The 27,044-nt window shown below is 52.5% G+C and overlaps 1 protein-coding gene across 2 annotated transcripts in view; it reads left to right on the top strand.

The window, feature by feature from the left end:
• The window catches only part of ALPL (alkaline phosphatase, biomineralization associated), a 53,108-nt gene that overhangs the window by 13,579 nt on the left and 12,485 nt on the right, over nt 1-27,044 (top strand). The window contains exons 1-6 of one of the 2 annotated variants that reach the window (XM_019799968.2): nt 18,931-19,080; nt 21,469-21,635; nt 23,882-24,001; nt 24,362-24,477; nt 25,633-25,807; nt 26,581-26,756. In XM_019799968.2, the coding sequence (XP_019655527.1) occupies nt 21,575-21,635; nt 23,882-24,001; nt 24,362-24,477; nt 25,633-25,807; nt 26,581-26,756 (648 nt within the window). In that variant the 5' untranslated portion in view covers nt 18,931-19,080; nt 21,469-21,574. Of the gene's footprint in view, nt 1-18,930; nt 19,081-21,468; nt 21,636-23,881; nt 24,002-24,361; nt 24,478-25,632; nt 25,808-26,580; nt 26,757-27,044 lie in introns of those variants that run through there. The other variant, XM_002919520.4, reaches the window with a different exon arrangement.

Here is a 27,044-nt window from a genome sequence, read left to right on the forward strand (position 1 = left end):
GTCCCTATATATACTTTACAAAGGTGTACCATACTTTATATAAATAATCTCCTTGGACTTGGTTTTCTCCTGAAATTGATCCAATTGTTGCACATAGCTGTAATTCTTTTGTAGTTGTTGTTTAAGTAGGCCCCACGCCCCACATGGAGCCAGGTGCAAGGGCTTGAACTCACAACCCTGAGATCAAGACCTGAACTGAGATCAAGAGTTGGCCCCTTAACCGACTGAGCCACCCAGGCACTGTAGTAGTTTTTCGTTTTTTTTTTTTTTAAATGCTTGCTTTGTGATATATACACCAGGTAATTATTTCACAATTTTATTTGATTTCTTACTGATGGCATTGGTGTTTTCGGGTTTTTGCCAGCGTAGAAAACGTACCTATGAATATTCGTGTACCTGTTCTCTAATGCATGCAGATAGGATGTATACCTAGCCACAGATTGTTGGGTCATAGAGTACATGAAAATTTGTTCAGCATTACAAGATAAGGGCAAAATGGTTGGATCTCTTTGCATTCCCGCCAGTAACGTGTAAGAAGTACTGCTGTTTTTAAAGATTTTATTTATTTATTTGACAGAGATAGAGACAGCCAGCGAGAGAGGGAACACAAGCAGGGGGAGTGGGAGAGGAAGAAGCAGGCTTATAGCGGAGGAGCCTGATGTGGGGCTCGATCCCATAACGCCAGGATCACGCCCTGAGCCGAAGGCAGACGCTTAACCACTGTGCCACCCAGGCGCCCCAGAAGTACTGCTGTTTGTGTCTTCTATAACACATGGTGCTGTCAGACTTCTTAATTTTTCCCAATTCAGTAAGTGTAACAACTTCTTGCTGTAGACTTGATTGGCAATTCCCAGATTGCCAGTAAGGTTGAGTAAGTATGGGTGAGTATGTGTGAGTCCTCTTCTGGTAATGTCTTTTGCCCATTTTTCCATTTGTCTTTTTTTTTTTTTGGCATTTTCTTACGGGTTTGCCATAGTTCTTTATATTCCTGAGTCTAATCATATTCTGGAAACTGACATTAGAAAATTGAATATAGGTCAGTTTAGCAGTCTGTCTTTGTATTTATTTATTTTTATTTATTTTTTATTTTTTAAAGATTTTATTTATTTGTGAGAGAGAGCACAAGCAGGGACAGCAGCAGGCAAAGGGAGTAGCAGGCTCCTGGCTGAGCCAGGAGTGGGATGTGGGACTCCATCCTAGGACTCTGGGATCATGACCTGAGCTGAAGGCAGACGCTTAACTGACTGAGCCACCCAGGCACCCCTAGCATTTTTTAAAAAAGATTTATTTAAGTGAGAGCGAGAGAGCAGGGGAAGGAGCAGAGGGAGAGGGACAAGCAGACTCTTGCGCTGAGCAAAGATCCCAACGTTGGGCCCAATCCCTGGACCCCAAGATCATGACCTGAGCCAAAACCAAGAGTCAGACACAACTGACTTAGCCACCCAGGTGCCCCGAGCACCCAACTCTTGATCTTAGCCCAGGTTTTGGGTTTTTTGTTTTGTTTTGTTTTTAAGATCTTAACTTATTTGTCAGAGAGAGAGCACAAGCAGAGGGAGCGGCAGGCAGAGAGGGAGAAGCAGGCTCCCTGCTGAGCATGGAGCCTGATGTGGGACTTGATCCCAGGACTCTGGGATCACGACCTGAGCCAAAGGCAGACACTTAACAACTGAGCCACCCAGATGCCCCCAATTTTTTTTTACAGCCATTTATTTATTTGAGAGAGGAGCGAGGTGGGCATAGGGGTAGAGGGAGAGAATCTTCAAGCAGACTCCCTGTTGACTGGAGCCCCATGAGGAGCTCAGTCCCACCACCCATGAGATAGGACCTGAGCCCAAACCAAGAGTTGGATGCTTAACCCACTCAGGCTCTCAGGCCAGGCACCCCTTAACTCATTAATTTTTACCCTTTCTTTGCTGTGTTCTGTAAGTTTTGATATGTAAACATTTTTGTTATCACTCAGTTCTAAGTCATTCCAAATTTCTACTACAACTTTTCTTTGATCCATGAGTTATTTTAATCTGAGTGTATAGGGAATTGTTTGTCCTTTTAAAAACATGACTTCTAAAGAACATAAAACAAAAGAACATGGCTTCTAACTTAATTGTACCATTGTCAGAGAATGTGGGCTCTGTGGAAACCGGTCATTTAAAATGAGAGACTTGGGAGAGGCGCCGGGGTGGCTCAGTCGGTTAAGTGTGACTCTTGATTTCCGGCTCAGGTCATGATCTCAGGGTCGTGAGATTGAGCCTTGAGTGGAGCTCTGCCCTGAAAATGGAGTCTGCTTCTCTCCCTGTGCTCCTCCCCGCGTGCTGTCTGTCTGTCTCTTTCACATGCATACATACACACATAAATAAATAAATCTTTAAAAAACAATAAAGCATCCTTTAAAATCCTTTATTCCTTTAAAATAAAATGGGAGACCTGGGGCACATGGCTGGCTCAAAGATTTTATTTATTTATTTGACAGAGATAGAGACAGCCAGCGAGAGAGGGAACACAAGCAGGGGGAGTGGGAGAGGAAGAAGCAGGCTCATAGCAGAGGAGCCTGATGTGGGGCTCGATCCCACAACGCCGGGATCACGCCCTGAGCCGAAGGCAGACGCTTAACCGCTGTGCCACCCAGGCGCCCCTTAAAAAAAAATCTTAAAAATAAAAATAGAAAAGAGACTTGCTTTCTGGCCTGGTATGTGGTCAATTTTTAAAATGTTTTGAGTGTTCCTCCAAAGAATATGTCTGGGTACTTTTGTTTCTGCCTTCCTACATTTTTATTTCAATTTGTCTTGCTTTTTCTTTCATTTTAATGTTTTATTACTTAAAAAAGATTGTCGGCTGTAGTTTTTCCACACAAAGACCAGATGAACGTTTGCTTATATTCCTCAGTCTCTCTCTTAAGCCCTCATATTCACTGACTTGTCCTTCAGCCCCTGTGACATCACTTGAAAATTTTCCAGATTTTTTAGCACTGAGTTATTTTTAGGTATATGTTCTTCTTGTTCTTTTCTTTGATCTGGGAATTTTTAAAAACACTAAATTTTATTCATTATAAAATTTGCTCTGCCTTCACATATCTTTAGTATCACCTGTGGACTTTGTTTCTATTACTTAAATAGCTACTAAAAAGGTTTTTAGGGATGCCTGGGTGGCTCAGTCACTTAAGCATCTGCCTTCTGCTCAGGTCATGATCCAGGGTCCTGGGATCGAGTTCCACATCGGGCTCCCTTGTTCAGCAGGGAGCCTGCTTCTCCCTCTGCCACTCCCCTGCTTGTGCATGCTCTCTCTCTCTGTCAAATAAATTAAATCTTTAAAAAAATTTTTAAAAAGGTGTCCTTTTGGACCAACGTGAGCCCTTCAATGTAATCTTTAGCATCTGAATGACAGTTTAGCTGGATATAAAATTCTTGGTTCAAATTCTTTTCCTTTGGTCCTTTGGTCAATTCAATTTGATACATAGTCCTTTGTAAGTGATCTGTTTTTTCTGTAGACTAGAATGTTTTGTTGTCTTTTTGATACTATAATATTTCTAAGTGTGCATTTTTCCTTCTGTGTCCTGTTTGGTATATTTGGGGCCCTTTGAAGGAGAGATCTTTCACCTTTTTATAGTTCTAAGGTTATTTTCATTATTTCTTGAAATATCTAGTTGGCACTTACACTCCTATCTCTCTATGTGTTGATGTATAATTTCATGCAATAAAATGCACAGATGTTCAGTGCACAATTCCATGTGTTTTGACAAGTATACATTACCTCGTAACTGTGATCCCAAACCAAGATGTAAAAAAACATTTCTGTCTCTCTGGCAGTTTCCCTCATGCCCCTTTCCAATCCATTTTGCCTCCCAAGTGCAATCTTTATTCTGATTTCTTTCCCCCTAGATTAGATTGGTCTTTTCTGGAGTTTCGTATGGATGGATTACACAGCATGTACTCTTCTGTGTTCAACTTCTTTCACTTAGCATAATGGTTTTGAAATAAATACATCTGTTTGTTGCAGTGTTTGTTCACAGTCATTTGGCTGAGCAGTTTTCCCCGTGTGTGTGTTGGGGGGGGTGTTAATCATTTGATTGTAACTTTAGTAGTTCTTTATTTACTAGGTACAGTTCTTTGTCAGTTATACGTACTAGGCATGTTCTTTTGCATTATGTTTCTTGTCTATTCATTTTTTTTAAAGATTTTATTTATGTGTGAGTGGGGGAGGGGGAGAGAGGGGAGGGAGGGAGGGAAGCTTGGGCTCAGGGAGAAGCAGATTCCCCACTGAGCAGGGAGCCTGATGCAGGGCTGGATCTCATGACCCTGAGAAATCGTCTTAAGTTTTCTTTTAGAAACTTTGTGGTTCTGGCTTTTATAACTAGGTTTATGATCCATTTCAAATTAATGGAGTAGGGCTGGGGTTGATGTTTTAACTTTAACTGTTTTACCCTCTCTTTAATCTTTTCTGTTTCTTAATCCTTCCTGGCTTCCTGGAAGTGTTCCCTGCCTGGTATCTGTTCCCTATTTCCACTCTGCCTCTTACCTTTAGTATTTCAACTGGTTTTTCATGCAGAATATTTCTGCTTGGGTCCTCTAACACTTGATCTGCTGCTTATTGCTAATATCTTTCCTTTTGTGTGCTTCTAATGCTTATATGAAATTCTCAGTCCATCTGTGGAATACAGCTGATTGCAGTGGTATCTCTAATCAGTTTGTTTTGAAGCCATTGTGTTCCTTGGATTCCCTGTTCTTTAACCCGTGATCTCATTTCTCCAGTCGGCTGTGTGTGCCTGGGGGTTAGGTTCAGCTATTCTGTCTGGTGCTGTGTACTGGGCCAGGAATCTAAGCCTGACCCTAGTCACTGACCAATGAGCCCGAGGAGATGACAGTCCTGGAATGAAGACCCTCAATTTGGCATTGCCACACCCCTCCCCAGGTAACCCAGTGCCCCCGGACTGGGCCTCACTTCCAGCACCCCAGGAAGCAGCGGGCAGGGAAGGGGGCTATCTGGTTAGGTCAGAATCCACCAGCCCAGAGGTCTGGAAGGGAAGGGGGTGGTGGAGAGACCAGAGGCCTGTCCATTTCCTCTTGATTCCCGCAATCCCACGTTGCCTGCTGCGCAATCCCACGTTGCCTGCTGCGCTGCCCTGATTTCACTCCAAGGTTGTTGGGTGTGGTTTTCTTTTTCTTTTTTTTAATAGATTTTAGTTTTGGGACCCCTGGGTGGCTCAGTCGGTTAGGCATCTGCCTTCAGCTCAGGTCATGTTCCCAGAGTCCTGGGATCAAGTCCCATGTCGGGCTCCTTGCTCGGCAAAGGGCCTGCTTCTCCCTCTGCCTGCTGCTCCCCCTGCTTGTGCGTGCATATGCTCTCTCTGTGTCTGGCAAATAAATAGAATCTTAAAAAAAAAAAAAAGACTTTACTTTTAAGTAATCTCTGAACCCAACTTGGAGCTTGAATTCACAACCCTGAGATCAAGAGTCCAGTGCTCTACTGACTGAGCCAGCCAGGCACCCCTTGCCCTGCTTTCACTCCAGCAGACACTCAGGCCAGCAGACATTCATGCCATCTGCCTGAGCAGACGCTCATGTCCAAGCGAGAGTGCTGGCTTTGGTCGTTCCAGGGCAGTGGGCGTGCTGGGGAAGGCTTGATGCAAACAAGTAAGAGCAGAGGTCAAAACCAATTCTCTTTTCTATTGTAATATTTTCCACCACACTAAAGACTATCTCCCACTCCTTCCCTGGCTGCAGCACCAACCCCCTGCATCCACCAGTTTAAAACCCCCTTCGATCTCCCCAGGAGATTCCGTTTTCTCCATAATTTCCAAGGCTTAGTGACGTTTTGGTGTTTTCCTGTTTTGTGACTTGAGTGTTAACTTGAGGAAGAGGGTCCAGGAGCCAGATGTGTTCTCTTTTCTGTTAGTTTAAAGAGTGTGTGTCATGCCTGCTCCCACTGCACAGCCAGCTGCTGTGCCCCCAGCAGGAGCACAGGGGCTGCGACAGAAACAGCGCATTGATGAGGGCTACTGCTGAGTCCGTGATATTAGAGTAGATGGACCGAGAATTTTATTTGTATTTTTTAAGACTGTATTTATTTATTTGAGAAAGAGCAAGCATGCGCTTTGAGCAGGAGGCAGGGAGGGCCAGAGGGATTTGCTGAGCACCGAGTGGGTGGGGATGCGGGACTCCATCCCTGAGATCATGACCTGAGCTCATGAACCTGAGCTCATGAACCTGAGCTGAAGTCAGAGGCTTAACCTACTGAGCCACCCAGGCAACCCCGGACTAAGAATTTTAAATAAGAATTAGAAGCATGAAAAAGAAAAAGATGTTGGCAACATAGAACAGAATAAGAAAGTATTAATAAAAAAAATAACGCGGGACCCCTGGGTGGTTCAGTCAGTTAAGCGTCTGCCTTCAGCTTAGGTCATGATCCCGGGGTCCTGGGATCGAGTCCTGCGTCGGGCTCCCTGCTCGGAGGGGAGCCTGCTGTTCCCCCTGCTTGTGCACTCTCTCTGACAAATAAGATCTTTTAAAATAATAAAAGAACAAAGTGGAAATATTTAATAAGAAAAACCAGCCCCATCATCTGCCCCTGCCCCGACCTTTGCATGCACCTCACAGCTCACTGTTCTCCAACCAAAAGGCTTTCACGGCCCCCAGAACTTTGCATGGGCTGTTTCCTCTGCGGACACTGCCTTCCCTCTGCTTCTGTTGGAAAAATTCTCATGCACTCTTGAGACTCCTTCCCTGATGATCCCTCATGGTCAGTGTGATGTTCAGTGACAGTGACGGCATGGGGTTCTGGAGTCAGGAAACCTGCCTGCGTGTCCTGATTCTTCAACGCACTGGCTGGCTGACCTCGGGACGGTCACACTACCTCTCTGGACTTTGGAACGTGCTGGGGAAAAAGTACGAGAATGTCAGGGTAGATTATTCCTGGAGTCCCTTTTGGCTCTGACAGGCTGATGGGGTCGTTAAGAGCGAAGGTTCTGGAGTGGGGCTGCCCACGATCCCTTCCTGGGTCAGCCCTGAATCACTGTATTTCACTGTCTCAGCTTACTAACTTGGCATAACGGTTGAAAGTTTGTACTTTCACGTACAAACTTTCACAGTCAGGTGGACATTTCCGGGTTCCTAGTCCCAGCCCTACCACTGCGTGCTGTGTGATTGTAGGCAAGTTACTTAACCTCTCTGTGCTTTTTTTCCCCCCCACTGGGGATGCCTACCTCAGAGGGTAGGAGCATAATAAATGCAGCTATTGTGCTCCGGCTGGTGGTGGTTCACCATTATGCAACCTTCTCTATTCAGTTCAGCAAATTCTTGCTGTTTGTCTGCCAGGCGCTGCTAAAGGTTCTCTATATATACTTTCTATTGAGTTTTGTCTCTTCACAGATACTCCTTGGTATCTTATGTTTACAACAACCTTGCAAGATGGGGTTGACTAACCTTGTTTGACAGATAAGGAACCTGCAGCTCCAGACAGAGTCACTTTCAAAGTTGCACAGATTCAACCCATGTCTGCCTCCTCCATGGCCAAGGTCTTTCCGCTATGCTCCAGTGTTGAGGAAGAGTACGCGGGGGGTTTGGGGATTCCCAGACAGATCCAGATGGGATCGCTCAGGGAGAAGCTCCCACCCCCTTACACGTGTATTCCAGCTCTCTGCCCGCCCTTGGTCATGCACAGATGTCTTCAGGAGGTTTCACACAAATGTGGGTTTAGCGATGGGCCAGAAGTTAATCGGGGGCTCATATGACATGGGATAGAGAGCCAAAGGGGCTCTGGGAAAGGGAGGGGAACTCTTGGAGGACAGGGAATCAGCAAAGAGGAGGCTTGAGTTGCAACAAGCCCAGAGCTGAAGATGGAAGGCGAGGCCCGCGGAAGTAGAGGCAGCCAGCCGCAGAGGGTGGCCCCGGGGCTGCACCCCGGCCTCTCCGTGCTCCTGCGGGTCTGGGCTTGTGGCTTTGCCCCGTGGAGCCTTGCTTGCAGCATCTGCATTTGGTAGAGTTAGGGGAGAGGGCATGGGGAGCCCAGCAGCTCCCGCTTAGATTAGCATATGTAGGCGGACACCAGATTTAATCCTGAAGCTTCCGGAAGTTTCCTTATCTGCAGTTTGGGAATCACATGCTTAGCTGCGAGGGCTTACTGCAAGGCCCCACAGTGAGATGATTTCTGCATGAGCCTTTCTCTGACCTTTATTTAAAACTGCTACCACCATCCCCTCGTCCTCCCTGCCTCCTTTTTCTCCGTCAGGCTTAGCACCATCTGGCATCCTGCTGACCTTATTCCTTCTTTGTTGTCTGCTCACCCCAGCAGGGATTTGGGCGGTTCTGTTCAGCACCTAGACTATCCTCCAGCCATAGTAGGTGCTCAGTAAACAGCAGTTTCCCGAATGTTGGTTGAATAACAAATAGGGAAGGCCCTAGTGTGTAGGCTATGCTTGGTCAGTATCAGCTGGATCTTAGAGATACGGGGTAGAGGCTGGGACAGCTCATTTGGGGTGCCTGGGACTGCCTGTGAAAGCATTTGGAGCCTAGATTTCTGGGGGGTGCCTGGTCCCTCTCTGGCCACAGCCTGCAGGAGCAGAGTCCCATAGGATAGTAAATCTGGACGGGTCTGAGCGCTGGGCTTCTCACGGAGCCAAGAGCCTCAGGCAAACAGGAAGCCCATGATAACTTGGCTTTCTTCTTTAGATTTTTTTAAATTGCATTTATTTTATTATTATTATTTTTTTAAGTACTCTCTACATCCAACGTGGGGCTCAAACTCATGACCCTGAGATCAAGAGTCACACTCTCTACTGATTGAGCCAGCCTGGCGCCCCCTTCTTCTTCAGCTCTTTAAACCACTCTGACTTCTCCTGAGCAGCACAAGCTGACAGCCCCAGTGCCAACTCTGCACCCTAACGGCTGGGAGAAAAAGCGCTGGGTCTGGAGTCGGGAAGATCCCAGAGCATGGCCTGGCCTTGCCCCTTTTTAGCAGAAGGATCTTGGGCTTTTGTATAAAACCCAGTAAAAATGTGTTCACTAGACTGAAGGGCCCCCAAGGCACAGTTTGCACCTGCAGCCCCGAGCATAGGGCCAGGCACACAGTAGACACTTGGAATGTGTCAGAATTAAACTCCACTGACAACAGCTATTGGAAGGGGAGGGTCTCAGTCCTGCCTATGGTAGGGTTGTTAGATGGGTCCTGTCCAAGAGTTTACAGGTTCCAAAAAGAAACCCTAACTTGTATTCAGTTGGACTCTTATTTAACCGTGCACTTGAAATTGATTGACCCATCTTTAACTTGTTTGCAAGCTTTTTCCTTTGGTAGGAACAGCTGGCTGAGTATGACACGATGTGGTTGCTTACATTATAAGGGGCTCAGAAAACCTCACTGAACTAGAGTTCTAAGGTCAGACTGTGTTCCAAGAAACAGGAAATCCAAAGTAAACAATAAGTGGAATCAATTGGCTCATGTAACCTGCATGTTCAGAGGCAAGCTTCAGGCATGGCTGTATCCAGGGACTCAAGCAGTGTTACCCAAGACTCCAGATTCTAAGGAGTTGCTCCATCTGTAGGCTCCATGCCGTGCTCCTCCCCACTGCCTCACCCTTACAACACACCGGTGGAGGGCGTCTTCTAGTTTAAGCCAATCAGGACCCACCTGGTGCTGCTGGGGGCGGGGATCAATCCCTTTCAGCCCACAGGGCTGAAAGGGGGCGGGTTGCTGTCCAAGGAAACTGCGGTATTGTCAGGAAGGGGAAATGGATCTTGGGTGGCCAGAGATTACAGCAGATATCCACTATGGTCATAAGAGGAAAGCAGTCTGCACAGCACTTCACAGTTGCAAAGTTCCTTTCCTCCCAAGAAGCTGATATTGGAGGCAGAGTGGCACTTATTCTCCCTGCTTCACAGGTGAAGAAAGAGCTCTTGAATATTTGGCCCGGACCCTGACTTCTACCCCTGGGCTGCCCCTGCCCATCTCAGCCCCTCTGAGGACTTACAAACCCGGAAAGGCTGACCTGGGAGGGAGGGAGCCAATGTGACCAAAGGAAGCCCCTCCCCTTATGGAGGCAGCCCAAGGGGAGTTGGCCACGGGGCGGAGGTAGCAGCCTGACTTGGAGTGGTGGTTGGGATGGTGGGGCAGGGGCTGGGCACACACACAATGCATGTCCCGCAGCACTTGCTGCCAGGACTCCAGTGTGCACACACGTGCAAAGGCAGAACGGGCCCATCTGGCACACTGACACGGGGCTCCCTGTACCTGGCGTGGCCGAGGCCTCGGCTCTTGCCCCCCGTGATGGAAGCTGTCCTGGCAGATGGCTGGGATGGAGTAGTAGCAAGAACACTGGCTGTGGAGCCAGCCAGGCCTGGCCCAGATCCCAGCTCTCCCACGCGATGGCTGTGTGACCCTGCGCCTCCCTCCTCCTTCCTGACCCGGAGCTGGTAATTCCCACCTCACAGGATCCTTGGAAGGCGGGACCAAAAGCTCCAGCACATAGTAGGTGCCCCATTAAGAGTTTCTCCCTGTCCATCTCTATTGTGTCCTGTTCGTAGCTGTGTGACCTTGGCCCAGTTGCTGAACTTCTCTGGACCGTGGGAGCAATGACGGCACATACGCGAGGGTTGCTGTGCGGGTTAGGCGAGTCAGTGCATGTGAAGCATTTCAAATGGGGCCTGGCATGCTCGTTCTGCCCACTACTACCAGCTAACGCTGAGTGTTTTAATGTACCAAGCCCTGGGCCTTTCTCTCCCAGTTTATTGCATTTCTCATGCTTACAGTTGTACAGTGACATAGGCACACGTGGCGATGGTCTGCCTGGGACAAGGGAGGATACCGAGGCCCAGAAAGATGAAGTGACGTGCCCCCGGTCGCCAAATCCGTATGCCACGGGGACCCTGCTGAGCTGTGCAACTTTTGGGTGGGACTCTCGCTTCCGTGGGCTCGGGTTCCCTGCAGGGCCAGGCGGTCTCCCTGCCCTGCCACCTCCTGGGGTCACCGACAAATGCACCAGGGGCAGGAGCCTCCTCCTCCTGCTGGAAGGTTCTCTGGGAATGTGAGGAACGCGCTTACCCAGGGCCAGCTGCAGCGCGCTATCTCTGGGAACATCCGTGTACTCCGGGCTCTGACGCCAGCACGCCGTTCGCGAGCCCCCTGCACATGCCACCCAGGGATGCTGCTTGTGTTGGCCGCTGCCCAGCGAGTTACAAGTTCACTGCCTATTTTCCCATCCCGAGCCATCGCGGCCCCTCTCAGGGCCCACGTGGGGGCTGTGGATTGGTGGCTTCCTCTCCTAGGGGCAGGCGGCCAGTGTGCGTGGGCCTTGGGGGCGGGGAGTGGGGAGAGCCGGGGAGGACCCCCTGGAGTAGGGGTGCCGTGGGAAGGGGAGGAGGCATTTGTCTAGGCTCACTCACGCCATGTGACCTCTTGTAACTCACATCACCTCACCTCCCCTCTCTTCTGTGAAGTGGGGCTAAGGGGAAGCCCGCCCTCAGGGGACTGGGGTGACACGGGATGTGTGTGCAGGGAGCCTGAGCCCGGTAGTCCATTCGTCCGGACGCGGCATACCCACACCGCAGCTGGAGCAAGCGTGGTTCCTTCCCAGGCTGGCCGGCTGCTGGGGAGTCGACGCTTGGCCCTGGGAGACAGAAACATCCGCAAGGCGTGTTGAAATCTGGCTCAGCCCCTTACTGGCTCTGCGACCTTCGGCAAGGGACCTTAACCTCTCTGTGCTTCTGCTCTGTCACATGCAAAATGGGGGTAGTCACAGTGCCTGCGTGGCAGGGGGTGGTAGGGATTAAACGAGTGGATGGAGGTAGCCTGTGGCGAACAATGGTTGGCCCGGCCTGTAGTGAGGGCTGTGAATAGGCTTGCCACACAATGACAGAGTGTGAAATGAGGGCTCTTTAGAATGGACACAGTTGGAATGGTTCTCTTCAGCTGACACAATTCATTACCGTCTGGAATTCCAAGTAGTCATAGTCCCCACGTTGTAGCTGGTTCCCGTGGAGACCTGTCCCTGCTGTTGATGGGCTGTGTGACCCCAGGGAGGTGTGTACCCTCCCCGTGCCTGCCTTTTCGTCTTGTCAATTGTGAGAGTGAGGATGGGACAGTCCAGTGTCCTGGTAGCAGAGGGGCTCCTGCCACAGGAGTGCTGAGTGTACCCCAAGTACGGGGGGGTGGCAAACAGCTCAGAAACACAGCACGTGCCCCCCCCCCACTGCTTCCATGTCCTCTCCGTGGGATGGTGGAAGCCTGTGTGCCCATAGAGCAGTCAACCCTGACCTCCTCTGCCCAGGCCCTCAGCCACCTCAGGCCCCAGGCATGGGTTTCTGGGCCCTGCCATCCCCCCGCCCCCATGCCCTGTCTGCTCTCCTCCCACGAGGTGGACCTTGACTGGCTTCAGTCCTCTGCCCACAGAGCCAGTTTGTGGCATCCAGACCATCCAGATGCCCCCGGGAGCCCCAGAAAAGCTTTGGCTCTGGAACCCAGGCCTGTGGGGCCTCTGATTCCAGCTTGCTGTGTGGCCTTGGGCAAGTGGCGGATGCCTCTGAGCTTCCACATCTGCACCTGGAAGATGGGCTAGCGTGTCTGTGTGCAGCAACATGCAGGACATGCTCTCGACTGGGCTGGGCTCCTCGAGCAGAGCCCTTTGTGGCTGGTCTGGGCCACCCCCTCTGTTCTCCTGTCAGGGGCACCCTCTGTCTCTGTTCATCTCAACCCCCTCATCCTTCCAGCCTGGCCTTCCTCCCACTCCATCCATGGAATCTTCCTGGCCATTCCTGAATGTTCTGTCTTTCCCCTTCAAGAGGAAAAGAACACGTCAGGCTCCATGGTGGGTGGTTTCCTCGACTTGAAGAACTGGAACCTCGCCCCCTTCCCCTTCACTAAATACCCGCCTCCTCCTGCCACTCAGAGCTGTGCAGCGGGCCTCTGGTGGGGCCTTCCAGACAAGCGGGTCTTGGGAAAGCCCTGGGAGAACTACCTGCCTGGCCGAATGCGCAGAGAACGGTCAGTCCATTTTCTGCTCTAGACCCTCACGCGCCCCTCTTCTTGCCCGTCCTTTGCATATCCATCCATCCGCCCCCACTCCTAATGCCAGCTGCTGGCCAGACAGTCACCGAACACTTACCATGCCCTGCGGTCTGTTTAAACCCGTCCGTCTATTAACTCCTGCAATCCTTACAACAACCCCGTGGTTTCTGTTTGTCTCCCACTTTGCAGATGAGAAGCCCGAGACACACAGGGGTGGGGCCAGTGGCCCTTAGCTACCCAGCTGCGGGGCAGGGGTGGGGGGGGGCAGAGGCAGGGTCTGAGCCTGGTGGCCTGGTTCCAGGGCTCGCTCTTCCTGCTGCTGGGCTGTGTCTTCAGCCACTCACCTTGTGACCCCACCACCCTCACCCCCACCTACTGACATTCTCTGGCCGCCCAGCTGTGTGCCCAGCTCTGCCAGCATGGGGCTGCCACCATCAGCAGAGCTCACACCATGGTAAGGGGGTGACAACCAGTGGCTCTCTAAGGCACTGATGGGGTGACCAAGGTCTTGAGCGCCCCAGGTTCTGGGAGCTTGGGAAGGAGCCGGAACCGCTGTATGGGCTGAGGCGGGGTGCGGGGCAGCTCTGAAGAGCTATCAAGGTGGACGGATGATGGGAAGATTTCATGGAGTGGAGAGCAGGGAACATTCTAGACCAGGGAACACTGTGTACAGAGATGTTGAGATAGGAAGTGCTCAGGGGACAGCTGGTGTCTCAGCTGAGCCTTAAAGGCGCAATGGTTTGGCAGCCAGCGGGGCTGACACTGTGCCTCCCCGGGTACTCAGCGTTATCTGTTTCCTGCCCGGATGGAGTGTTTCAGCAGCTGGAGGACTGAGCTTTGCCCTGTCCCCAGCATCTGGCCCACTGCCCTCTGGGGAAGTCCCTCCTTGGGTCTGACCTGCAGCCTACTTTAACCACCACACATTCCTTCCTGAGCCCTACACCCAGAGGCTGTTTCATGGAAGCCATAAATAACTTCATGTCAGTGAATGAATAAAGTCCTGGCCAGCAAGGCTTGCCAGAGACGCTGGGCTTGGCTGAGAGAGGGATTCCATGTCCCCTTTCTCTGACCCTGCAGCTGAGATGTTCCTCCCCAGGCAGCTGCTGCAGCCCAGTTCCGTGCTCTAGTGGGCCGCCAACCCCCCACCCCGGTCCCCAGCCTGCCGGCAGCTCAGGGAACACTCAGCACTTCCTGCGGCCACAGCTCCTTCAAAGAGCCAGGAAGGCCCAGCTTGACAGCCCAGAGGGCACTGGCTTCCGCCTGTTCTGATTCTGATTGTTCCCTATGTGTGCCCGTGGGAAGGAGGAGCTGGGCAACCAGGGTAAGTCTTTTCTCTTTAGGCCTCAGTCTTCCCATCTGGGTAATGGGACAGTCTGCAAAGCAGTGTTTCCCAAACTCGTCTGCTCACAGAATGATTCGGTGGGTCCTGTGGGGAGAATGGGAATTTGGGGGTTGGTGTGTCTCTTTAATCTCCTTTTATAATCGAATCAGCCACACCCTTTTCTTTCTCTATGCTCCCTTCCCGCAAAGCTTATCTGGTCCTCAGCACCTAGCAATGCAGGCAGGGTGGGGGCTGTTAGCCCCTGGCTGGAGTTGTACAGATACAAACACGCACTTCCAGCTACCTCACGATCACTGTGAAGAACACCTCCATCACCCTCATACTTTCCCCAGACTGACCCCCTCCCTAGGAAACCACTTGGGAATAGGACTCCCCACCCCCGCCGCCAGCTCCATTCGCCCCCGTATGATTCTTGTGGCCTGGTTTGGGGAAATCTGCTCAAAAGACCCTCCTCAGCCCAGACTTTCCAGGACTGTGACTTTTGGCCTGGAGGCTCCCTAAGGATAAATAACTGCCTTCTGGCCCAGCCGGGTAAGGCTGGGTAGCACAAGTGACACTCTTTGGGTCTCCTATTGATTTGGGAGGCTGGAGGGTGGAGGAGTCTTAGAGCTGTCCCAGGCCCTGGGGAGCTGGGTGGGGCAGGGAGGGTCTCTGGGTGAGCTGTGATGGAGAGAGCCTGGAGCAGGGGTGACCCCCAGGTAGGTTCCTTGAGGGGTCCTATGCAGGGTGTGGTCAGCATCTTCCATATGTGTAAGCCTGGATCATCTCCACCACTGTGTCTGCCCCGCCCCCCACTACTGCCCAGGCCTCCCTTCTCTCCCCTGGGAAGGGAGACAAATGATCTCACTCTCAGGGTTGATAACGGGGCCTAAACTGAGGTCAGGTATGTCCCACTCAGTGTCTGGAGCACGTGGGCGATGGGTGTAAGCTCAGAGGTACCGGCGTCACACAGCTGGGGGTGGGGTGGGGTGGGGTGGGGCTGGGGCCTGGCCCAAACGTGCTGGCCTTGTGACAGCTGGGCCAAATGACCTTACTCATGAGCCTCAGTTTCCCTATCTGTCAATGGAGCCAATAAGCCAACCCTGCCTGGATCATTGGCATGCTGTGAGGGTCTGACGCAATCTGAGTTAAGGGCCTGTTGAGAAAGAAAAGGCTTTCGTGGAGTCATACCACTGGATTTCCTATTTCCATGGTGAGCCTAATGCCCCTTCTGGGACCAGAAAGAGGGGACCTCTTGGCTTGAAAGGGTAAAAGCCTCTTCCCCTGTCCTTGAGTGCTTTGTACCATGTGGTCTGAGGTGTCCCAGGTCGCAGGAGGCATAGTTGGAAAGGGCCTGGTCTCATAGGCACACAGCTGGTGTTGTGTCCAGGCTCTGGCTGTGTCTAGTGAGTTCACTTCTCTGAGCCTCAGTTTCTCAGTCTGTAAAATGGGAACTGTAACCCTGTCCCGGCTTGATGAGATGTTGTTGGGACCCAAGAGAGATGGAGATGGGGAGGGGGACTTCGGAAGCAGTAAGGGACCTTCAGGCAGGCACTATCTTCAGCTACCTACAGCCTGTGTGTGCCGACTCTCCGGGGATATAGCTGGGGATTTTACTGAAGGCTGCTGTCCTGCAGGGCTGATGTTATCCCAGTTCAGAGGCAGCACAGGGGTCAGGGTGACAGGCTGTGAAGGCTGGCAGATCTGGGTTCAAAGCCCAGCTCTAACGTTGCCCCTCTGAGCTTCTGTTTCCTTCATCCTGTAAACGGGGATGCTGATGCCTGTCTTATGGGGCCAGGCACACAGTGGGTGCTCAATAAGGGTAGTCCCTCTTACTCTGGACATCACTTCCCCCCTCTGGCTGATTCAGTGCGGTCTCATTCCCAGGCTTATAAATGGGATGGACCAGCCACCTGTCCCTGCTTTAGAGGAGTCACTGATCATGGCCTTGGCCAGCCGGGGATCCGCTGCCATCTGTGCTTTTATCCCACAGGGTGACCAGCACAATGGCCACTGCATGGTAGCTGCTTTTTTTACCCTGGTCGGTCAGGAATCTCCAGGACGTCAGAGACCGTGTCTATCCTGTTCCCCCAATGAGTCCTTAGTACCTAGACCAGAGCCAGGTACACAGCTGGTGCTCACTAAATGTTTGGGAATGAAGAATGAATGAACAAAGTTGAACAAGCAAGCATGGGGTGAGGGAGGCCCGGCTTGGGGGGAGGGGAGCTTCATGGACTGTTTCCCACCCCCCACCCCTTCTTTCATCCCTCCCAGGCTAATCCCCAAAAGATTAACCACAAGGAACAAAGCCAGGTCACAGCCACTGACCCAGGGCTAGTGTGCCTGGGTGTCTACAGGGTGCTCCGTGGGGCCCTCTTTGCCCCAGGATGGCTCTTCCGTCCCCCACCCTGGACGTAGTCCTCACAGCGGTCCTCAGCCTCATCCTCCTGATGTTGGCCTTGAGCCTGCTCTGCTTTTTCACCTGCCGCCTGGCCAGGCCACTCAGGTAGGAGAGCTCGCGGGGCCTGACTCCCTCCCGTCCGGACCTCCTGCGAAACTCCTGTGGCTACACAGTTTGCTCTTGTGGGACAGAGAAAGGGTGGGCACTGGTCTCTCTCCCTCTCCGTGGTGGGGAAGCCAAGGCCCATAGAGGCTGAGTCAGCCGGGGACTGAATTGCACTTGGCCATGGGCTAGCCGAGATCCTTTGCTCAGTTTCCTACATTGTAAAACAGGCTAATAACACCGGCTGTGAGGATTAAGACAGACCCGGATGGATTGTTAGCACGGTTCGGTAGCACATGAGTGCCCCAGAAATGGTAGTGAGTTATATCAGTCAATTGCCCTGGACCTTTTGGACCCAGCCACCCAGGACTGGCTTTTTGCCTGACTCCAAGGGGCTCCCATGCTCTCTGCCCCCGGGATGCTGAGTCAGTCCTCAGGGCCAAGGCTCCGGCCCCCTGCTCCCTGCCCTGACTTGCCAAGTAGCAGCTCGTTCTCCAGGGGCCAGAGCCCAGTTAGGGCTTCTGCATACGGGTCATGAGTAATCAGAGCACGTAGCTGGGAGCCTGGCAGAGACGGTCCAGCTGGGAGGTGGGGGGCGGTGGGGCTGGCACACACTCGGAGGCTCCGTTCTGAGCTAGTAGAGTATTGGCAGAGGGTGGTGGGCTGCCGGGGCCCCTGAAGCCCCAGACTGGGCCCCACCGTGCCCATCATCGGGGCTGCCAGAGAGCAGGCTTGGAGCTTCTGGGTGGGGGTGGGGGCCAGGAGGGGGAGCCAGCAGAGCAGACTCTGGCTTCTGAAGGGTTTCCTAGATTCCAGCCCCTTCTCCTTTTCAGGCAGAGGCAGTGGGAGAAAGTATGAGGAGAAGGCACCTGTCTTGTCTTTAGGACAGGGGGTCTCAAGGCCACATCCCTGGGGCCAAAATTCAGAGCATTCCAGCCTGAATCTTGAGGCTTTCCATGAAGTTAGTATTGACAGAGCTGCTTCTGTGTGCACAGGGCTGGGGACTCAATGATGGGGAAAATGGTGTTTACTCTCCCGGAGCATCAGGCTGACAGAGAAGAGAGACATAAGAATAATCATGCAGGCCAAATGAGCCCTTTAGATCTCCTGGGGCCACCCTTGACTTTTATTTTTCCTTATTTCCCTGTTTGTATTGGGCCCTAGGGGCAGAGAGGCTTAAGTCCTATTTCTCAGTGCATCGTGAACTATCACGAGCCTTGGTTTTCTCACCTGCGAAGGAGATCACAGCCCCGCTCTGTCCGCTGTAGGGGTTACTAGTGAGAAATCACGGTGGAAGCCTTCATAAACAGTGCCGTGCGGTACACAGGTCATTTGCATTTGTCTGTGTTTACAGATTGTTTGCCTAAGCTCTTAGTGGTGTTTTTATCTTCTTGAGGTAGAATATACACACTTTTCATGCAGAGAAGTGTCTGTTATACATGGACAGCTTGTTGGATTTTCAGACGGAATCCACCCACATAGCTAGCCCGCAGATCAATCACAAGTCCCCTGTGCCCCCTTCAGTCTCCACGCCCCCAAGTGTAACCTTTGTCTTGTCTTCTAACACCTGGCTTTGTCCTTATACTTTGTATCTTGGGAATTACTCTCTACGCACTCTTTGATTGACTTCCTCCAATCGACTTCCCTTGGCAAGATTCATCCACGTCGTTGCGTGGAGTTATCGATCATCCATCCTCGCTGGTGCGTAGATTTCCATTCTGTGAACTCACACAACGTATTTCTCCGTCCTTCTGAAGGTGGAGCAGTTCTGAGGTCGTTATGAACAGGGCTGATGCGAATGTTCTCGGACTCGTCTTCTGGTGAACTCATGTGTGCATTTCTGTTGGAGATGGATGGGTCAGAGGGCATATGTACGTTTCAGCTTTGGTAGATGCCTCCCGGTTTCCGGAGGGGTTGTACCAGTCTACACCCCCTGGCAGTGAACAGATGCCCTAGTTATACCCCATGCACCTGCCAACAGGTGCACTTCTCTGCACACACAAAGGAAGGATTTGGAGGTGATACTTCCCCTCCCCCTGCCTCCCTCCTCAGAGTATTGGCTTTCAACTGATGTCAATATTTACCAATATTACCAAGCACTGAAGTATGGACAAACAAGGCAAAGTCCCTGCTCTTAGAAACTCCCAGTGTGGTGGGGGAAATGGACCAGAAAAGGATTACTTTTAAAACAGGGACGTACACACAGTGATGGAGGTGGTATGAAGTTCAGATACCTGGAATGAGTGGCCGTCCGGGAGGCTTCCTGAAAGAGGTGACTCGGTTTTTAAGCTATTTGGAATAATACTGTAATGTATTGATATCGTTTATCAGTTTAATAGCATTCTTTTTGATGTTAGGGTTTACTCTAGAAACATTCGAAAAAGGGGCACCTGGGGGGCTCAGTCGGTTAAGCGTCTGTCTCCGGCTCAGGTCATGATCCCAGGGTCCTGGGATCGAGCCCCACATCGGGCCCCTTGCTGCCTCTACCCCCTCCCCACCGCTCCTGTTCTCTCTCTCTCTTTCTCAGTCTCTCTCTCAAATAAATAAAATCTTAAACAAACATTTGAAAATGGTAGAGTACAAAGAAATCAGAAATCATACCTGTCAGAGTAAAGTGCTGGTAGATGTCAGAGGTAGTGTTTCCCTTCAGTTCCTGCCTGCCCTGCTGCCCCCCATCAAGGAGCCAGGTGGATGCGGAAGGGGGCCGGAAAGCATAAGGGTGCAATTGGATGGCGATTTTGGTGAATGCCCGGTGTTTTGTGGGTAGGGTGCCAGTGAGCCCTCATCTGGGCACTGAAATGTAGTGTGTACTTTTTTTCCCTCAGATTTATTTATTTGAGAGAGAGAGAGAGAGAGCGCACATGCGAGCAGGGGGAGGGGCGGAGGGAGAGGGAGCGAGAGGATCTCTAACAGATGCTCTGCTGAGCACGGGAGCCTGACACAGGGCTCGATCTCATGACCCTGAGATCCTGACCTGAGAGAAACCAAGAGTCGGGCTCTTAACCAGCTGAGCCACCCCGGTGTCCCCAGCACGCACATTTTTAAGGTTGAATTGAGATCCTCTTTGCTAGTGGCCGAGTGGTTTCTTGTCTGCGGCAACACTCAAAGGCAGAGAGATACACATCACCAGAGAGATACACATCACCGCTGTTTCCCGCAGCAAATGGAGTAATCGTTTGCATCTCGGTTTTGGTGGAAACATTTGACTGTGAAACGCTTGCCATTTGAGGTCTCTCCTCTTCAACATTTATACACAATGGGGTTGGTCCATTTCTCAGCTGCAACTGGGGTTACCCCTTGTGATCCAGACAGGATGACCACAATTTAAAAACTTTCTTATGCTATCGAATACATGCTCATTTTCGGCAATTTGGAAATTTAAAAATAATAATAATAAAAAGAAGAGGAAATCATCATTCATAGTCTGAACTGCCCAGAGAAAACCAGTTATTGTTTTGGTATATTTCCTTCCCGTGTGTGTGTGTGTGTGTGTGTGTGTGTTTAACAGCTTTTTAAAATTTTAAAGGTAACATCTCAACACAGAAGAAAAATTGGGAAATGCAGAAAAGACAGTGAAAAAGCAATCGAGTCCTCTGAAATGTCACCACCCAGAAATGGGCAGCCTCAGCAGCCAGTCTTCCTGTGTGTCGTTCCCTATAGCATTTTTTAAAAAAATTTATTTGACAGAGGGACAGGGAGAGAGGGAACACAAGCAAGGGGAGTGTGAGAGGGAGAAGCAGGCTTCCTGCCGAGCAGGGAGCCCGATGTGGGGCTCGATCCCAGGACCCTGGGATCATGACCTGAGCCGAAGGCAGATGCTTAACGGCTGAGCCACCCAGGTACTCCTCCCTATAGCTTCTATATCTCACCACAAATGCCAAGTTCCAGAAGAGAATGTGGCAAATGTGGTTGTCCCTATAAGAAAGGGTAGATTCTTGGGGCGCCTGGGTGGCACAGCGGTTAGGCGTCTGCCTTCGGCTCAGGGCGTGATCCCGGCGTTCCGGGATCGAGTCCCACATCGGGCTCCTCCGCTGGGAGCCTGCTTCTTCCTCTCCCACTCCCCTGCTGTGTTCCCTCTCTCGCTGGCTGTCTCTATCTCTGTCAAATAAATAAAAAATCTTAAAAAAAAAAAAACTGCCAACTGTTTAAAAAAAAAAAAAAAAAAAGAAAGGGTAGATTCTTTTCTGTCTCTGAGGTGCTTGGGACATGGGCTGTTAAAGGCTGTAGCCGAGTCAGAATCAGGACCAGGAGCAGCCTCACCTGGGAGCTTGGTAGAACTGCACTCAAGAGTCTGGGCTAGGGCAGGGGGACCCTTGGCCTGTTTCCTTCTAAGAGATTCTGGTGCATGCTGCAGTTTAGGAAGCATTACACAGGGAGACCAAACTCTGGGTTCCAGGCTCAGATGGACCGGAAGCAGGAGTTCATCTGGGAAATGGGGAAGGAACCACTTTTTGGCATGGAACTTACTATGCTTACACGACAGTTTGTGTGATTGAGCTTCCTGAGGGAGGGGCTGCCTGGGTGTGCATCCCAGTGCCCAGCCCCATGCTGGGCCGGTGATCAATGCTCAACAAATGAGGAATGAATTAGTGAATGTGTAAGTGAATGAATTCTGGAGCTGTGGCCCTCATGTCTTTTTTTTTTTTCCTTTAATTTCTAGGATCGGAACATCAATTAACATCTGACCACTGCCAACCCATCCCCTCCCACCGACGTTGATCATACCTCTGGGCCGGAGAGAGAACACAGGTCTTGGAGAGGGCGCCATGATTTCTCTCTTCTTGGTGCTGGCCATTGGCACCTGCCTTACCAACTCCTTCGTGCCAGGTAGGCTGGAGGACCCAGGTGGAAGGGTGGGGAAACCTGGTCCCGGTGGGATAGGAGGAGGGCAATGTCTGTTCAGGGTCATAGAACTATCCAGACGATTTAACACTCAAAGCCGACCTGAGTGGAAGGTAAATGGATGAAAAGTGAAAAGATGAACAAGCAACAACGTGAAACATCTTCAGATATTCAGTGATTCGATCTTTTGTGTTTGTTCCATTTTAGCCATACTGATGGGTGTGTAGTGGTGTTAACATTGTCTCCTCTTTTTTTAAAATTAGGTATAACTTATAGGAAAGTGCACCAATTCAAAATGTTTATAGCTTCATGAGTTCTTACATATTTTATGCCCATGCAAGCACCATCCAGATTGAGAGAGAACATTTCCAATTATGGGACGCTAAGGGCTTTCGTATGCACTCCCCAACCAGGCCCGCCCCCCTAGCCGGGGAAGTGATCAGGTTACTCCTACCAACATACATGAAGTGAGCCTGTTTGGAACTTCAGGTACATAGAATTACATAGTACATACTGCCAAGTACTCTTCACGTAGCATTATATTCTGAGCACTTGTGCATGTCATGTAATGTTCTCTAAAAACAATGGCCCCCTGATACTCAGGTGTCTAAAGCCATGATTGCTTAAGCCAGTCCTCTGACAATGAAGTCAGTTTCATATCCACTAAACCCTTCTCAGGGTTAGGCCCGGGGGCGGTTGCTGGTGCAAAAGACAAGGGCTCTCGCCAGTCTTTTCCAGTTTCACAGGGAGCATCCAGGGCAGGGATCCTGGCAGAGTGGGATCAGAGCTGGAATCAAGAAGGAATGGGTGCAGGGCAGGCTGATGTCAGCCCAGCCCCTGGCCTGGTGCGGGGCGGGGTTGTCTGCCCGAATGTTGGGAGAAGGGGAGGGAGGGACTGGTTGTCCGTGAATTAAGACGGGAAGATGTGCATCACCAGCCAGATAGCATCCAAATGGCCGGAGAAGCTCTTTGACATATGGACACCTTGCCCCTGTGGCAGGTGTGGAGGAAGGCAGAAGGAGATGGGAGCCAGCCCTGATCAAAACCACCGGCCCTGAGTTTCTTGAGACTTGATCTCAACCCTAAGACTGCCCCTAGGAAGCTACGGACTCCCATTTCCCTGGGGGCAGAAACTCAGTTGGTGGGAATTTGCCTGAAGGTGCACAGCTGGATGGGAGGGCCAAGGCTCCCCAGACTCCAGCGGGTGGCTCTGCCTGTGACGCCTGAAATGGCTGAAGTCAGCAGAGCCCTTCCGAAGAGCGGTGGCCCTGGAGGCTGCCAGCGGGGAGGCGTGGACAAGTCCGAGGGACCTCTGCTTGGAGGAACAAGGGATTCCGGGTCTGGCGTGGAATTATTCTGGGGGTGGGGGATGGCGATCTCCTGGGGGCCAAGTGTGTCATTTATTGAACCTGGCCCCGCACAGTGACTCTGAATCTACAAACAACCACATTTGACAGGGAAGGAAGTGGAGGTTCGGGGAGGTGTGACCTGCCCCCATGGGGGTCCTTGGCACAGCTGTGGTTGTCACTGAGGTCTGTCAGCAGACAGCTGTGTTCTTTCCATTGGGGGAGTGACTGCTGGACGCACGGGGATGGGGGGTGGGGGTGGGGGGGAGAAGAGCTGTCCTGGTTCCCGGTTTTTCTCAAGATTAGGTACACAGAACACCCCTCTTTGCTAATTCCTCCTAACAGGGGTGAGATTGTGCGTGGTTCCTTTAAATCGGGTTCCTTTAAATCGGATTCGTTAAACAAAAGGCAATCTTGCTTTCCAGTATTGCTATCAACGCTGTTGCTAACTCAGGTTTCTGCTGGCTTTAATGGATAAGCCAGGCAGAGTTTATAATTGATGGCTGGGAACCTCTGGGGACTCCTTCAGGTGAAAGTAGTTTGTTCTCTTGAACAGATTAAACATTAGCCTCCTCATTGTGCTTGCACAATTCATTTGCTGCCTTAGCAGAATGTCTCTCTACTGGGTGGAAAGAAACAGCGTGGGTTCTGGAGAGAGCAGCCCGAGCTGTGTGGTCCTGGGCACGTTGGTTGGTGTCTCTGAACCTTGGACTGGGCTAAGTCTACAGACCACACATGGGTGGCAGAGACAGACACCCCCGGCTCCCTCCCCAAAGTCCAGGCAGCCCTGCCCTCAGGCACGAGAAGTTGGGGTATCCGAAATGTCTGGGGACAGGAAGCTGCCCTCCACCCCTGCCAGATAACTCTGCCTCTCTGTCTCTGCAGAGAAAGAGAAAGACGCCAAGTATTGGAGAGACCAAGCTCAGCAGACCCTGAAAAACGCCCTCAGGCTTCAGAAGCTCAATACCAACGTGGCTAAGAATGTCATCATATTTCTGGGAGATGGTGAGGTCGGGGGGGCCCCGATGTCACGGCTGGGTGGGGGCACTAGGTAGGAGCCCAGGGAGCCAGGCTGTGGTGGAGGCGGCTGTGTTCAAGAGGCTGGGACCTGGCGGGGGGAGCATGTTTAAGGGGATGGGGGGCCAGGCTGTGGACCCAAGAGGTCTGTCTGCTCTCTGCCAGGCGGTCCCTGAGGGACTGGGGCGGGGAGGGGGAAAGGGGCCATGGTGTCACCTTTACAGAGCCCCGTGCCCTGGGGCCCACTCCCCAGCCAGCCTTGGCCCTAAACCAGAGAAGTGTAGGTGCCCGAGATGGAGAGGCACGGAGCCTGAGAGACTGAGCAACCCCCTCCTTCCCCTCCTGCAGGGATGGGTGTCTCCACGGTGACAGCCGCCCGCATCCTCAAGGGTCAGCTCCAGCACAACCCCGGGGAGGAGACCAGCCTGGAGATGGACAAGTTCCCTTACGTGGCCCTGTCCAAGGTGAGCTCCGGCCGCACGGGCCCAGGCTGCCCACCTCTCAGTTTGGCCGCACCAAGGAAGGGCCAGGGAATCGGGCCTGCGGGCGAGGCAGCCTGCCCTCCTGGGGTCTCTGTGGCCCCACCGTGAAATGAGAGCAACAGCTGCTTACCAAGACTTTATCTGGAGGGTCTTAGTCATCAATTTAAAAATTGATTGAAGTATAACCCTCGCGGAGGAAAGTGCATGTGCCCCAGCTGGGTTTTCACCAGCTGCACTGGTCTGTGTGGCCAGCTTCCAGGCTAAGAAGCTGAACGGGACAGCAGCCAGAAGGCTCTGTCCTTGTTCTCCTGCTCTCCTCCAGTCCCTGGTCCCCCCCGGCCCCCACCGACTTCCAGCACCACAGAGGAACTGTTTTGCTATTGTCCTTGCTGTGCACAGAATCCCGTGGCGTATATGCTTCTGAGCTGGTCCTGTTGAGTTCCTTCCCTCCCCAGGCACCTTCCGGGTGGATTAGATTAGTGCCGGAAGCTCTCCTTGCTGGGGTCTCTGGTGGGGGCGGCGGGGCCGTTATGTAATGAAGATCCTCTGGACACTGTGGGTCAGGCTCAAGGCTCACTTCTGGGGGGATGGCGGGGGCTGGGATTTTTTTTCTGTGGCTCTCAGGCTGGTGGGGAAGGAAGGCAGGCAAATAGTTTCGGGGTCTCAAGTAAAGGTCTGAATGGGGGAGGGGAGGCCTCTTCCCCCTTCCCCCCATTCTAGATCCTGCTCCCCCCTCCCTTTTCCTCCTTTTTCCCCAGCCTCCCCCATGTCACATTTTTAAGAACCCCCCCCCTTCTCCTGGACTCCCCTGCCTCCCCCGCCCCCGGCTGGCTCCTACAGCCCCAGACCCAGAGAGAGGCCTGAGTGACCCAGCCCCCACTGCTCTGCACGTTGGAGGGCTGCATTTGCCCCTTCCTGCTCCCCTGGCCGCCAGGGCACAGGGCATAGGGGCAGGAAGCAAGCAGCTAGGTAATGCTGTGGCTCTGGGGGGACCTCAGTAGGAAGCAGGGCTTGGCCAAGGCCACAGGAGGCCTCTCTTGTCTCCATCATGCCCCAGTCCTCAGGGTGTGAGTGGGGGTGAGGTGAAAGCCGCCTGCAAGGCCCGGCCGATTCCTGAGCCTCCTTTCCCACCTGCAGACGTACAACACCAACGCTCAGGTCCCTGACAGCGCTGGCACTGCCACTGCCTTCTTGTGTGGGGTGAAGACCAATGAGGGCACCATTGGGGTGAGCGCAGCCACCCAGCGTAGCCAGTGCAGCACGGCTAAGGGCAACGAGGTCACCTCCATCCTGCACTGGGCCAAGGACGCCGGTGAGTGGGGGTAGAGGCAGGGAGTGGGGTCCGGCTCTATGACCTGTCGGGGCCTCAGTCTACCCCACTGGATAATGGGGAGAGGGTGGAGAAAGATGCTGTCCAGGGCTCTTGAAGCTCTGGTGGCTGGGAGCCTGGGAGATATTCATGGAATCCTTCCATGACCGGGAAGGCTAGCGGCTTAGGGGTTACTCAGATGTGGGTTCCGGTCCTGGCTCATTTCCCTGAGCTATTTATTTGACAGTAAAATGGGTGTGAACATCGCCCCCTCATCGGTATGGCGTGAGGAAGGTAAAGAACGTCCGCTGGTGCTGGTCCCATGGGAGATCAGTGTCTGCTTTTCCCTTCCTCGCTGGAAGTGGGAGGCCCTGGCCTGTGTCCCAGGAACTCTGGGGTCAGGGTATGAGATTGACTGACAAGGTGACAGAGCCACACCACCTGAGCCCTTAGAAGGCCCCTGTGTTCTTGCAGGGCACCCGGGGGGCTTCCTGTAGGAGGGGGTTCTGCGGGGTGCATGATGGAGGGGAGGACCCCGGCCCAGGTGCTCACAGCTCAAGGACCATCAGGAGGGGAGGCTGCAGAGGCAAAGTGTCTGAGCTGTGCTGCCGGGATTTTCAGAAGCCACCCCCCCCCGCCAACCCCCGCAGGACTGGTGGGGAAACTGAGGCCCAGGAACGGGTGGGGGGCCAGTCTTTAGTCAGGAGAGGGAAGGAGAAGACAGTTTGGACAGCCCTGTCCCCAGATGACACCAACCGTTCTCTCCCACACCCCAGGGAAATCTGTGGGCATTGTGACCACCACGAGAGTGAACCACGCCACCCCCAGTGCCGCCTACGCCCACTCTGCTGAGCGGGAGTGGTACTCAGACAACGAGATGTCCCCGGAGGCCCTGCGCCAGGGCTGCAAGGACATTGCCTACCAGCTCATGCACAACATCAAGGACATCGAGGCGAGTGTGGGGGTGCAGGCCGCCTAGGGGCAGGCGGGCTTGTGAGGCGGGGCCTCTGCTGGCTCAGGAGAAGCGGCCCGTCCTGGCTCCCCACACACCTGGGAGGCTCCCAGCCCATTAGGGGATTTGCGGTTGGGGCAGGGAAGCATCGGAGGCTTTCTCCACGGTGGGGCTGAGGGATAAGCCCTGATGTGGCTGCCACCACACCCCAAGAATCAGGCGCCCAGGGATTATTCTGTGAGTTGGGATCTGGCGCTGCACCACCAGCCCCCCCACCCCCGCCCGCCC

Source organism: Ailuropoda melanoleuca, chromosome 2 (assembly GCF_002007445.2).
Source record: "Ailuropoda melanoleuca isolate Jingjing chromosome 2, ASM200744v2, whole genome shotgun sequence".
NCBI classification, from domain to species: Eukaryota; Metazoa; Chordata; class Mammalia; order Carnivora; family Ursidae; genus Ailuropoda; species Ailuropoda melanoleuca.